The sequence below is a fragment of the Danio rerio genome, chromosome 9, assembly GCF_049306965.1.
Source record: "Danio rerio strain Tuebingen ecotype United States chromosome 9, GRCz12tu, whole genome shotgun sequence".
NCBI classification, from domain to species: Eukaryota; Metazoa; Chordata; class Actinopteri; order Cypriniformes; family Danionidae; genus Danio; species Danio rerio.
Genome location: NC_133184.1, coordinates 40839085 through 40853405, shown reverse-complemented (window position 1 = coordinate 40853405; position 14321 = coordinate 40839085). Strand labels below are relative to the sequence as shown.

Sequence of the window (14321 nt, the reverse complement as noted above, 5' to 3'; positions counted from 1 at the left end):
AACAAAGTAGTAGTATGGACATGATTTATGACAGCTAGCTTCAGCTTTTTTTTCATTTTAGCGTTAAGGAAAGGCTCTGATAATGTAAAATTTGAAGAGAAGTGGACAAATATTTATAAATACATGCAAGTGTGTTAATAACTGTAGCAGGTTGCAGAAATTTAGATAAATTAGCAATGTTTTCTAACTAAAATGTGTTTGTATTATTTTGGTATATGGTATAACACACACGGGTGCAAACATTTGAATAATTTATATTAAGATGTTAAAAGAATTATTCAATAAATAATAAAAGTAAATTCATGTTCAGTATAATAATAATTCTCCCTAAGAAAAAACGAAGCAGTAAATGTTTTTAACAACGCAATTAATATTTTTTTTGGGTCAGAGACTGATTTAATTTTAATTAAGTACATTTTAATGTGTATTTAAACAAAAAAACTTCAATATTACACTCACCGGCTACTTTATTAGGTACACCTTTCTAGTACCTGGTTGGACCTGCTTTTGCCTTCATAACTGCCTTAATCCTTTGTGGCAAAGATTCAACAAGGTACTGGAAATATTCCTCTGAGATTTTGGCCCATATTGACATGATAGCATCACGCAGTTGCTTTATGCTTTATGACATGGCGTGTTATCCTGCTGGAAGTAGGCATCAGAAGATGAGTTCACTGTGGTCATAAAGGGGTGGACATGGGCAGCATTAAATACTCAGGTATAGGCTGTGGCATTGACACAATGCTCGGTTAGTACTAACGGGCCCAAAGTGTGACAATGAAAGTTAATTAGATATTTTTAAGGTTACAAAAAAGGTGTAGATATTCTCCAAACTCAGCTACTATTCATTTAACTTTGATCTATAATATTTTTAAATAATGTATTAAAAAAGCTTAGACAGAGCATACATATTTTGGGTCCTTTATTGGATACAAAAAATTAAGCAGTACAACTGTTTTTAAAATCGATAATAATAAAAATCTTTAAAGCATTAATCAAGGATCATGTGACACTGAAAACTGTAGAAATGGTTACTGAAAATACATCTTTGAATCACAGAAATAAGTTACATTTTAAAATCTATGAAAACAGAAATGTTATTTTGAATTACAGTAATATCATTGTTTTGTTATTGTTATTGTTTTTTTACTGCATTTTTTCATTGTAAACAAATGTTCAACACAATCTTTCATTTTGATTAAGTTAACCTAACTGTTTTTAATTTAAGTGGACTAACCATAAAACAATTAAGTTGTCTAAAGAATTGTGTTGATTCAGCTCATTTTAAATAGATAGTTTGAGCAAGCAGCAAATATTGTTTTTGAGTGTTTATCAGATTAATTCACCCTTATTGAGTTGAGGCCTGTACCATGAAGCCAGATTAGCAGGTTAGCCAGTTAAAGTGAAAGTAAAGCAGTCAGTCAAGTTTACAATATTTTGTAAGTTGATTTCTACTTTAATAAAAAATATTAAACAAACTTGATTAATGTAAGCATTTTGTAGAAAAGGGCATGTTTTACTATAGTTTTTAGAGCTAGGGCACCACCATCTTTGAATATCGCTGTGTCTGACGTCACGGGATTGGATCTGTTCACTCAGCTGAATAGATACAACGGAAGTAATAAACTGAACACGAGGACTGCAAAGCCTAATTTAACCCAGTTGGTAATATATATTTCATCAAAGTAGAAACCAATTTACAAAATAATGTCAACTTTACTGACTGCTTCACTTTCACTAAGTTTACACCAATACAGGTTTTAGGTAACATAAAGGTAGCTTAACTGCTCCATAATACCACGTCCACAAAGAGTGATTAAAGTCAGGCTGCCTTCACGTTACCTAAAACTCAAGATTGCTTCAAACTAAACTGAAACATAAAAGGCCAACCAACTAATCCACCTTAATGGCCAGAAGAGATATTTTCACAAACATTAAAATGCAAAAATGATAGAAATGCTAGAACTATATAATATATAGAAAAGTTGCTACAAAGTGTAGATCTTGAAATTTGAACTAGTGTCTTGAGTGGGCCTGCAGAAAAAGCCTGTCAAGTGAGATTCATGGTTGTAAAAGCGCTTGTATCTGTTCAACCTGCCCCTGATGGATAACAGCACCTCAGGTAACTTTTAACTTTGAGTCTCCTGCCTGTTTTCCAGATTAGAAGTTAACCACGCAGTGCAGCTCTCTGACAGTCTGGGCTCGCGTTGGCGGTAGTGGAACAGGCTGGTGGCGTCTAACTCACTTGAATACCTGATAGCTTCTGCAAACAGCTTTACTACCTGTAGAAAAGAGAAAAACACCTTTAATGCAAGAACAAAAATGAGCCGTGATGCATTTAAGAGAAAAGTCTGACCTGGAAGTTTGTGATAAGAGGTACTCCGTAATCCACTGCCATTCTACGGATCTGGAAGTTGTCTTTGAGGAACTTGCTGTTGTTATTTGGCAAATTGACCACAAGGTCAATGTGTCCTTCACTGATAAGTCTATTTAAAGCATAAAAAGGGTATATACAGGAATCAGAGAGTGAAATTCAATAATCTTTAAGAATCTTTCCATATAATTTAAAACATCATCGCCACTTTAGGTTTCAACCAGTAACCTTGGCGACATTTTAATCTAAAGTATACACTCACAAGCCACTTTATTAGGTACAACTTTCTAATACCGGATTGGACCCACTTTTGCCTTCAGAACTGCCTTAATCGTACAAGATTCAACAAGGTACGGGAAATATTCCTCAAGAGATTTTGGTCCACATTGACATGATAGCATCATTCAGTTGCTGAAGATTCGTCGGCTGCACATCCATGATGCGAATGGCCCAATTTACCACATCTCAAAGGTGCTCTATTGGATTGAGTTCTGGTGACTGTGGAGGCCATTTTAGTTCAGTGAACTCATTGTCATGTTCAACAAACCAGTCTGACATGATTTGTACTTTTGACATGGCGTGTTATCCTGCTGAAAGTAGCCATCAGACGATAAGTACACTGTGGTTATAAAGGGATGGACATGGTTAGCAACAATACTTTGGTTGGCTGTGGTGTTGACACACTGCTCAATTGGTACCAATTGGGATCCAAGCATTTATGTTGTTGATGCCAAATTGTGACCCTACCATCCAAATGTTGCAGCAGAAATTGAAACTCATCAGACCAGGCAACGTATTTCCAATCTTTAATTGTCCAATTTTGGTGAGCCTGTGTGAATTGTAGCCTCAGTTTCCTGACAGGCTGGCAGGAGTGGAACCTGGAGTGGTCTTCTGCTGATGTAGCCCATCCGCTTCAAGGTTCGATGTGTTGTGCATTAAGAGACGCTCTTCTGCATACCTAAGTTGTAACAAGTGGCTGTTTTGAGTTACTGTTTCCTTTCTATCAGCTCGAACCAGTCTGGCTATTTTCCTCTGGCATTAACAAGGCATTTGCGGCCACAGTACTGCCACTCACTGGATATTTTCTCTTTTTCAGACCATTCTCTGTAAACCCTACAGATGGTTGTGCGTAAAAATCCCAATAAATTAACAGTTTCTGAAATACTCAGACCAGCCCATCTGGCACCAACAATCATGCCACTTTTTAAAGTCACTTAAATCACCTTCCTTTCCCATTCTGATGCTCGGTTTGAACTGCAGCAGATCGTCTTGACCATGTCTACATGGCTAAATGCATGAAGTTGGTGCCATGTGATTGTCTGACTAGAAATTTGCGTTAACAAGCAGTTGGACAGGTGTACCTAATAAAGTGGCCAGTGAGTGTATTTACTAAATACTGTTTGTAAGAAAAGATTCCTAATCTAAAACATTATTCATATACTGATTAAACATGTAATGCAGCAGGTGGCGCCTTTAGAACAGCAGAAATAAGGGTGTTTCCTTGGTTACTGCAGTAAACAAAGCAGCATCGTGTCAAATCTGGTAAAGCCTAGATAGGATACACGGCCAGCTGCGAAATGCATATCAATATAGCAGCATTTTTATGACACTGTATAACAATAATTCATATTTTTACAGTACTGTGATGGTTGGGTTTAGGGTTGGGGGGGGGGGGGGTAGACATTAATAAAATACAATTAATGGGAAATTTAATAAATAATATAATATACAATTTGCATTAACTTCTGGCCGTAACCGTATTTGATCTAGCAACAACTGTCAAATATAGCAGGATTTTATTAATATATTCAAAATATTCGCAAATTAGATACAGGCAAACTTTAACATACAAAAATGAAAAATCTATCCTTCTTGATTTTGTACAAAATTGAATTTCTTGTAAACTAGAATTTAAGACTTTTGATTTCCTTTTAAGGCCCTTAAATTTCTCTAAACTGATTCATCAGCTTTCAATACTTTTGAAGATACCCTGATAAAGCAAAAGTGATTCATTACAAAAATTTGGCCTCCATGAGGCAATCTAAAATAAACCAGCTTTAATTATGCTACGAAAACAAACCTAAATTCCCATGCTTGTGTGTATATAATAAAAAAAAAAAATTTCCACAAGTGCTTTAGTCAATATTTAGTATGTACGCCTTTATACTAGCATCAAAAATAGAAAAGCTCAACAGCAAATGGTAATCTGTGAACACAAGTCTCAAATAATGCATGTGAAGTTGTATTTTTGAGCTTGGAGTAATTAGTTATGAATGTGATCAGCTACATCTGTGATCTGAATTTAGTAAACATATCTTACTACACCAAAGTGGTCCTTCTACAGCAACCCTTGAGGGCAAACACTCTTAAAGCATCTCAGCGTGCAGTGTCTTTGTGCTACAACAGAGCAGAATGCTAAAATAAGTGACAACTGAACTGATCTCCAATTCTCTGTTGATAGGCTTGACTTCTTGGTTCTCATGATAACAGCTTTGTTGATAAATATTAAATAGTTATAAATAAATAAATTCAAAAACTGTTAGAAAGAAAAAAAAAACTTTTATTAGTGCTGAGCAAAATGTGTCACATCACAAATGAATTACAAGTTAAAAGTTTATATTATTTATATTTAGATATAAAACGTATAAAAGATTTATTCTGGATGTGATTAATCTTTGCCCAGCAATCATTTTATACATGAGTTGACAATATTTCTAAATGATATTGACAGTGCTCCCATTATCAGTACAAAGTTTTAATGAAAATAAACTTTGTGGCATTGCAAAAAGTTGTTAAAAGAATGCTGCAACGAATGCCACTGCAATCAAAGCTAGTGTTATGTGATCCTTAAGAGAACCACTCTGTAACTAAGGGTGCTTTTACATCTGTGGTTCGGTTCATTTGGTCGGGACCATGGGCAACAAATGAAACAATGTAGCGTTTTTCTTCTGCTTTTGGCTCCTTTTAACCCTTTTAGACCCTTTTCACATTTCCGGGTTTCTCAGTAGCGGACGTTGTCATTTTTGGGAAAACTTAAGTGCAGTGAATGGAAGAATACAACAATTGTACGTATGTATATACATATATATATATATTACAATCTTATTTGCTCAAGTAATAAAGGAAAAGCTTCACAATGATGTTATAAAGAAAAAAAATTATTTATAAAGTTATAAAGAAAAAATTCTGTGAGACTGATAATGGCAGCCAGAAGGGAAAATAACATTAAATTTACAGTCCTGTCCTGTCCTATAGACGCTGCATTAGAAACCCCTCCCAGAAGTGGTAATACTTTTTTCGCCATTTAAAGCAAAGATGATATAATACATTTATAAATGCATATAAATATTCAGACGTTTTTTTTTTTTTTTTTTAATCTAAATATTCAAAACTTTCAAGGATTTAAGATGCTGATGACCGTTAAAGGCATCATAACAGGCATATGAAAAGGGTCCATTGCTTTAGTCGCAACCAGTTGAAAAGAACCAAAATGCAGTCATGGGCGACGTGGAGGCGCAGTAGGTAGTGCTGTCACCTCACAGCAAGAAGGTCAGTTGGCGTTTCTGTGTGGAGTTTGTATGTTCTCCCCGTGTTTGCGTGGGTTTCCTCCGGGTTCTCCGGTTTCCCCCACAGTCCAAAGACATGCGGTATAGGTGAATTGAGTAGGCTAAATTGTCCATAGTGTGTGTGTATGAGTGTGTATGGATGTTTCCCAGGGATGAGTTGCAGCTGGAAGGGCATCCCCTGAGTGAACATGTGCTGGATAAGTTGGCGGTTCATTCCGCTGAGGCAAACCCGGATTAATAAAGGGACTAAGCCGAAAAGAAAATGAATGAATAAATACATACGCAGTCATGTGACAATCCACTTTACTTACTGGCCAGATGTTTTTAGACGTATTCCCTAAACTGCTTTTCGATTGATTAGAATTAACATGCGGGAAAATGCCAATGGAACTCCCGCAAGTAAACAAACTGGCAGACAACAAATGTCATTTTTCACTATGGAGGGACGACTGTGCTGGCTGATTGTATCGCTGGTCATATAAGTATACTACTTAGTTTGTATACATCACTTTAGCCAAACTATACATTTCGAGAATGAAGCACAGCTGCGGCTGTTTTAATGCATTGCATATGACGAAGCCAAATCACAAGTCACTTCAGGAGGGGCGTGAATTAATTTAGCTAAACTGCGACAAGGTCATCTTCCGGAAATATTACCAACGATCCATCAGGTAATGTTTTCCCCTCTCTCTCTCTTTGTTTAAAACTGTTGGTAAAGCGATGACAACAAATATTTTCCCTTCAAATTCTGTGATGCACAGCGCATTAGACTACAGCAGCTGGATTAGTCCAAAAAGGTGTGGTACTTTTTGAACTGTTATAGTTTGGATCATGTTTTTACCATAAATGAACTGTTTATGGGTTCGTTTGAAAGCGTACCGAGACCACCTCTTCAAAGAGGTCATGGTCTGCTTTTTTGGTCCGCTTTTGTGCACATTTGAGTGCGATTGCTACATGCACACCAGCCCAAACAAACCACACCAAGAGGAAAAATAAACTCAAGTGCAATTGAACCAAACTAAATAAGGCAGGTGTGAAAACACATAAGATCATGGTTTCCGTTAGTATATAAAGAATATTTTAAATATAAAATCAGTATCTAGACTGAATGACAATTTTGCAGTTTAAAATAGCATTTCATATTTTAATATTTTACTTTAACAGATTAAAACACATGCAAGACCCAAATTGATACTGACAATATATCTTGTCAATTCAAAAACCATGCTTCCTAGCAACTGAGTTATGGTAATCTATGTACATATGTTGAAAATATTGAAAATCCTTTTTTTTTTTTTTTTGTCAAAAATGTAACCTTTAAAAAAAACACTTAGCTTATAGTGTGGGGGGAAATACAAATAATCAATCACTTTTATTTTTATATTTCTTTTCATAAAGATTTCATTTTAATTTCATAGGTGATTTTAATTGAAACATTTAATCAATTGATGCATCTAACAAAAATACTGAAATAGAAAAATTACTAAAGCACTTGCCTGCTGATGCTGGGTAAGTGTGTGGTATTGGTTTCAACGCTCGGCCAGGCAACCGGGATTGTTGGAACATCATTAGCATTGAGCCAAGCTGATGTTCCCTCTGTGGCATACAGCTAAATACAGAAACAGATTCATTCTTTATTAATCCAGCACATTATTCAGCAAAGAAAGAGTGTCAACCAGATGATTTGCTAAAACCAAACTGTTAATCAAACCCAAATGTGTATGGAAACGACTCACCTTAAAGCCCTCCTCATGAAGCTGATGAGCAGTGGACAGAAAGTTGGGCCTGAATGAATGCTAAAAACAAAACCACAAAATAAAAGTAAGAAAGCAAGTAAAAAATAGGATGAAAGGTAAAAGTTCCTGTGGTTTGAGTGGAAGGACGGCAAATAGGAAACTATTTTTAGAAGTCTTGCATCACTAAAGCAGAATTTGCTATGCTCTCACCCTTATTTCATGAAACTTGCTAAAATAAAATACTGTACCACTAGTACATGTAATAAAGAGACTCAGTAAATTTTTTATGGAATAACTTTACCCCTTTAATGGATGCGAATATGCTTATTTTTATTAGTTCGGGACTGTAATATGATTATGTATAGGCTTAGGGACATTTACATTATTGAATTAAACCAAAACTAGAACCAGAAACCTAAGACCATTTTTGTCGCTTAAAATGTCATGTTTTTTTCCTGGAAATAATATTTCTAAAGGAGTTGTAAACATAGAATTGAACCAGATTTTGGTAAAAACCCAAACATTACAAACATACAAATAAAACCAAACAAAAAAGCTGTAAAATTAGTTTTGTGTAATAATAATGAAATAACATAAGGAGAAGTGCTGAATTACTGAAACGTATTTAACACTTTATATAAAATACATTTTTTTGGTGACGGCAGCTTAAAGACGCCTCTCAAATGGAGTAAGAAGTCATATAAATTGCTGTGGTGTAATTTTATTTCACTGACTTCAAGTGTAAAAATCTTGATGGTTCTGTGGGTCTCGTCTATCAAATCTGCTCTTGATTTTGTATTTTCTAATGGATTCAAGTCAGGTGATTGGCTGGGCCATTCTACAGCTTGGTTTTCTTTCTCTGAAACCATTCCTTGGCTGTGTTTTGGATCATTGTCTTGCTTAAATGTTCAGCCTGGTTTCATCTTCATCCTCCTGGTAATGTAAATGTTGCACTGAAGCAGCTGATATTAATTTACAATGACAGAGCAGAGGGTTGATAAAGAACTACTGAGGGATTTTAGCTGCTGTCTGGGCTTTCACTGCCTTTCTACAGCTCCCTTTCTTCATGTGCTCAATACTTTTTCAGTGTCATTTCATTTTATTACCCATGACTTAATTTCTAAATGAATTAGATTTGTTTTCTTTGCATATATGGATTGCTTTGGTTATCACCGACACCTGGGGGAAAAAATCAGGTCAACAGCACCTTTAGAAATATGTTTTCTGAAAAATGGTGACGTGTTCAATATTAATTTCCCCATTGTATATTATGCTTGGAACAAATAACAAAAATGACAAAGCTGAAAACAAAATTGCTAGAAATAACAGATCAAGCCAAAAGGTCAGTCAGTTTGTGTGGACAGACACGGAGCTGGAGACTATTTCTAGAAGAAAAGTCTTCCTCTAAGCACTTCCAGATCAATAACACAGCTCTGTGTTCACGGAGACTTAACCACGGACTGGTAATCAGGCTTTAAAAAGCATGTCAGATCTGCTGTCCCCAGGTACAGCCATCAGGCAGGTAGCATCTACAAAAACCTGGCTTTTGTTTCGAATGGGAATTTCATGCTTGCGTTTGTACCCGAGACTCCATTAGAACACAATGCTGTCTGAGCATCGTCAATGACCCTGACAAGATGTTTGATTTCCACGCCGAGAGTGGCCATGAATCGTAAACATATGAGAGAGCACAGGAGGAAATGAAAGAGGGCATGTTGACAATGATATTACAGCAAAGCATAAAACAAAGCCTCTGAATTCCAGTGTCATTGTCAAGGCTTTAAATTATGTGTGAACATCACACAGTTACACCCAAAGAAGATGAACCACAAAAACATTGTGCCTATGGAAAACTGAGAGGAGTTTTATCCTTTTAGAAATGTAAAACTTTCTGTTTTAAAAACTGTGTGCTCTGTTTATACAGTGGGGGAAATTTTTTTCTCAAAAAACATATTTCTAAAGGTGCTGTTGGCTTGAAATTTTTTACCGGATGTTGGTAACAACCAAATAAATCTAAATAAGCAAAGAAAACAAAATTAATTGGTTTGGAAATTAAGTTATGTGTAAAAAAATTAAATGACACAGGAAAAAAGTATTGAACACATGAAGAAAGAGAGGTGTAAACAGACAGTGAAAGCCCAGACAACAGATGAAATCTCTCAGCAGTTATTCAGCAATGCTCTGCTGAGGAAATCCCGGGAAATCTGAGGGCCCCCAAATGAATACCAAGAAGTATAAATGATACCTATAAATTATGTATAACATTGTTTGCGTATTTTCATATCATATTTTGCTACGGTGAGGCTCTAAAAAGTTTATGTTGAAAGTAATTATTAGATCTGTGCAAATGTGTCCCCCACCTTCAATCATGGACCTGTCCAGCAGTTTTAAGAAAGCGTTCGTTTATTATTTTTAGTTGTGAATTCATTTGAAGAAATCAAATACATAGTTTTTACATATTTACATAGTGCTTTACGTGTTATTATTAATTTGCATTAAGATAAAATGTAGAAAAAAGATTGAATGATATAAGAAAATAATACATTCATTCTTTAATTTTCTTTTCAGCTTAGTTTGTTTATTATCTGGGGTCAATACAGCGGAATGAACCGCCAACTTATCCAGCACATATTCTACGCAGAGGATGCCCTTCCAGCCGCAACTAATCTCTGAAGAACACACTCATTCACACTCATACACTATGTACAATTTAGCCTACCCAATTCACCTATACCACGTGTCTTTGGACTGTGGGGGAAACCGGAGCACCCGGAGGAAACCCATGCGAACGCGGTGAGAACATGCAAACTCCACACGGAAACACCAACTGACCCAGTCGAGGCTCAAACCAGCTGTAAGGACTACCTACCTGTACCACTGCGTCACCCAGAAAATAATAATGATAAAAAAAAGTTACAAAAGGGCCTCATGGCTGGAATTGCTTAGGGCCCCTTAATCACTAAATCCACCCCTGGCCCTTTGTCATTGTAAAATAATGCTAGCTGCTTCAGTCCAACATCCACATTATCAGGATGATGAAGGTGAAACCAAGGTGGACATTTAAGCAAGACAATGATCCAAAACACAGCCAAGGAAACTCTCAAATGGTTTCAGAGAAAGAAAACCAAGCTGTAGAATCACCTGACTCTAATTTAAAAGCTCCTTTACAAATATTATTCCCTGGAAAAAACAATAACTTGTTCATTACTTTTTTTCACCCACTGTATATTTTACATGATAAATTGCACTCAAAAAAAAAAATGATTTTGCTGCTTGTTTTAACTATTTAAATTGAGCTACAACAACACAGTTTTTTTGTTTTGTTTACGACAGTTGAATTGTTTTATATTCAAATAACTAAAAACATTGTTAACTATTTTATGTTAACCCAGCATTTTTAACAGTGTGTGATGAAAGGGTAATTACACTATTGTGGCAATTAATTCATCTTGAGCAGTCACAAATTAGCCATGCATTAAAACTAAAAAGTAAGACTAAATTGTCAAATGAATGATAAACATTTAGCAGAATTAAAAATGAACAAAACAAGAAAACATTGAAAAATATTAAAAAGAAATAAATAACAAAAAATAAATACATTCATAAATTTTTCTCCGGCTTAGTTCCTTATTTATCAAAGGGTCACCACAGCGGAATGAACCAGCAACTATTCCGGCATATGTTTTATGCAGTGTATGCCCTTCCAGCCTCAACCCAGTAATGGGAAACACCCACAAACTCTCATAATTACACATACACTCATACACTATGGCCAATTTTGTTGCACTCAGTTCATTTATAGCACATGTCTTTGGACTGTGCGTAAAAGCCAGAGAATCCAAAGGAAACCCAGGCAATCGTGCAACCTAGGAGAACATGCAAACTCCACACAGAAATGCCAACTGGTCCAACTGGGACTCGAACCAGCGACCTTCTTGCTGTAAGGTGATAGTTCTAATCACTGAGCCACCATAAAATAAATATATTGAAAACATAAATGAATACAAAAATTGTTTAAAACATTAGAAAGAAGCATGGTTTCTCTATAATAGCACTTGCTCTGCAACAATTATTATTTTTTTTCACCATTCATTTACATAGAATAATCAATACTAGAGCTGCTTATGTGGCTTGGCATTTAATGAGGAAATAGCTTGGATCAGCTCCAAGCAGAACTGTGAATACAGACATTATATGCATTATAAGCTGACTGTGATCATTTAGGACTGTCAAGAATGATTAATCGCCTGATCATGGTTATTTGATCTAGCTGCAGTTATTTGAGATAACCACAGTAATTGTGCAGTTTAAATTTCAATCAAACTCTTCCACCCAAGTAAGAGAAATGTAAAGACTTCAAGGCATGCTATCAAATATGCAATGCGTTTTCGGCGTGGTATACTGTGGATACAGGGATTTCGTAATATTGCACGGAGCAAAGATCCTGTTACCTTCCATTCTATAGAAAAAGCAGACTGAACTTTCTAAAGTAATAAAATAAAAAGTATATAAACTGTTAAAAAAGCACTTGGTTTCAAACATCTTATATGAATGTGGGTTGAACCCTAATAACGCGTTCAGCTCTGTTTTGACAAAAGATATTTAAAAGTGTATTTACATTGACATTTGGTCATTTAGCAGACACTTTTATCCAAAGCGACTTACAAATGAGGACAAGGAAGTAATTTACACTACTATAAGAGCAACAATGAATTAGTGTTGCAGGCAAGTTTCAGGTATGTAAAGTGTGAGAAGCAAATCATTAGTAATTTATTTTATTTATTTATTTTTTTATTTTTGTAGTACAGTTAGCGTTGGAGCCAGAGAGGTTAGTTGAGTTTTTAGTCGTTTCCTGAAGACAGCGAGTGACTCTACCGTTCTGATGCAGTTAGGGAGTTCATTCCACCAACTGGGCAGATTGAATGCGAGAGTTCAGGAAAGTGATTTCTTCCCTCTTTGGGATGGAACCACGAAGCGACTTTTATTCAAAGAAGGCAAGTTTCTGGAGGGCACATAAATCTGCAGAAGAAGGAGCAAAGCCAGAAGTCGCTTTGTAAGCAAACATCTTTGAATTTGATGCGAGCAGCAACTGGCAGCCAGTGCAAACGGATGAGTAGCGGAGTGACATGTGCTCTTTTAGGTTCATTAAAGACCACTCGTGCTTCTGCGTTCTGAAGCAGCTGAAGAGGTTTGATAGAGTTAGCTGGAAGCCCGGCTAGTAGAGAGTTACAGTAATCCAGCCTGGAGAGAACAAGAGCTTGAACAAGGAGTTTAGCTGCATGTTCAGATAGGAAGGGTTAGACCTTTCTGATGTTCCAGAGCGCGAATCTGCAAGATCGAGCAGTTCTAGAAATGTGGTCAGAGAAGTTTAGTTGGTCATCAATTGTTACTCCAAGGCTTTTAACCTTTTTGGATGCAGTAATGGTTGCCCCATCCATCTGGATTGAAAAGTTATGATGTAGAGTCGGGTTGGCAGAAACTTCAAGCATTTCCATTTTCGTAAGGTTAAGCTGAAGATGATGATCTTTCATCCAGTGTGAAATGTCTGACAGGCAGGCTGAGATGCGAGCTGGAACCGAGGGATCATCAGGGTGAAAAGAGAGGTATAGCTGGGTATCATCGGGATAGCAGTGGTAGGACAATCCATGTTTCTGTATGACTGATCCTAAAGATGTCGTGTAGATGGAGAAGAGAAGTGGCCCAAGAACAGGACCTTGTGGTACCCCAGTGTTTAGATGCTGTAGATTGGACACCTCTTCCCTCCAAGACACCCTGAATGACCTGTCTGAGAGGTAAGATCAGAACCACTGAATAACAGTGCCTGCAACGCCCAGTGACTCAAGCGTAGATAGCAGGATCTGGTAGTTTACAGTGTCAAAAGCAGCTGACAAATCCAGCAAGATGGATGATTTAGAGTCTGCTTTAGCCAGTCTGAGATCCTCCACGACCGAGAGCAGGGCAGTCTCAGTTTAGTGGCTTTTCTTACAGCCGGATTGCTTGTTGTCCATGAGGTTGTTTTGAGTAAGAAAGTCCAGGACTTGATTGAACAAGAATTTCTCCAGAATCTTGGCCATGAATGGAAGCAGGGATACCGGTTTGTAGTTTTCAAGCAGCGTTTGATCCAGGTTAGGTTTCTTTAGCAATGGGGTTACCCTAGCCTGCTTAAATGTAGTGGGGAATAAACCAGAGTCAAGAGATGTGTTAATTATGTGAGTCAGTGTTGGTATGACTGCAGGAGAAATGGCTTGCAAGAGATGAGAGGGAATGGGATCAAGCGGACAGGTGGTTGCATGGCTAGATAGCACCAGTTTGGTCACCTCAGACTCAGAGAGCTGAGAAAAAGAGGTGAGTGTGTGTGGTGTTGGTGGTGTATCTTGCGTGTTTATTGTAAGTGCAGCAAATTGAGCACTGATTTTTGCAGTTTTAGTGCTAAAGAATATAGCAAAGTCATCAGTAGTAAGTGTGGAAGATGAGGGTGGAGGAGGAGGATAGATGAGGGAGGCAAATGTTTAAAAAAAATTTTAAAACATATTGTTATTTTACACTACCTGACTAAAGTCTTGTTTTCAATCCTAGTTATAAGAGCAAAAGAATAATAATTTGACTTCTAGTTGATCATTTGGAAAGATTTTCCTATAAATCAAT

The 14321-nt window shown here is 36.6% G+C and overlaps 1 protein-coding gene across 1 annotated transcript in view; it reads right to left on the bottom strand.

Annotated features, from left to right (window-relative positions):
- Positions 1-907: 907 nt before the first annotated feature.
- The window catches only part of cps1 (carbamoyl-phosphate synthase 1, mitochondrial), a 111007-nt gene continuing 97593 nt past the window's right edge, over positions 908-14321 (bottom strand). The window contains exons 36-39 of the mRNA XM_073912971.1: positions 7677-7736; positions 7437-7549; positions 2357-2486; positions 908-2282 (exon numbers count right to left, since the gene is read on the bottom strand). Coding sequence (XP_073769072.1) covers positions 2130-2282; positions 2357-2486; positions 7437-7549; positions 7677-7736 — 456 coding nt within the window. The 3' untranslated portion in view covers positions 908-2129. The remainder of the gene's footprint in view (positions 2283-2356; positions 2487-7436; positions 7550-7676; positions 7737-14321) is intronic.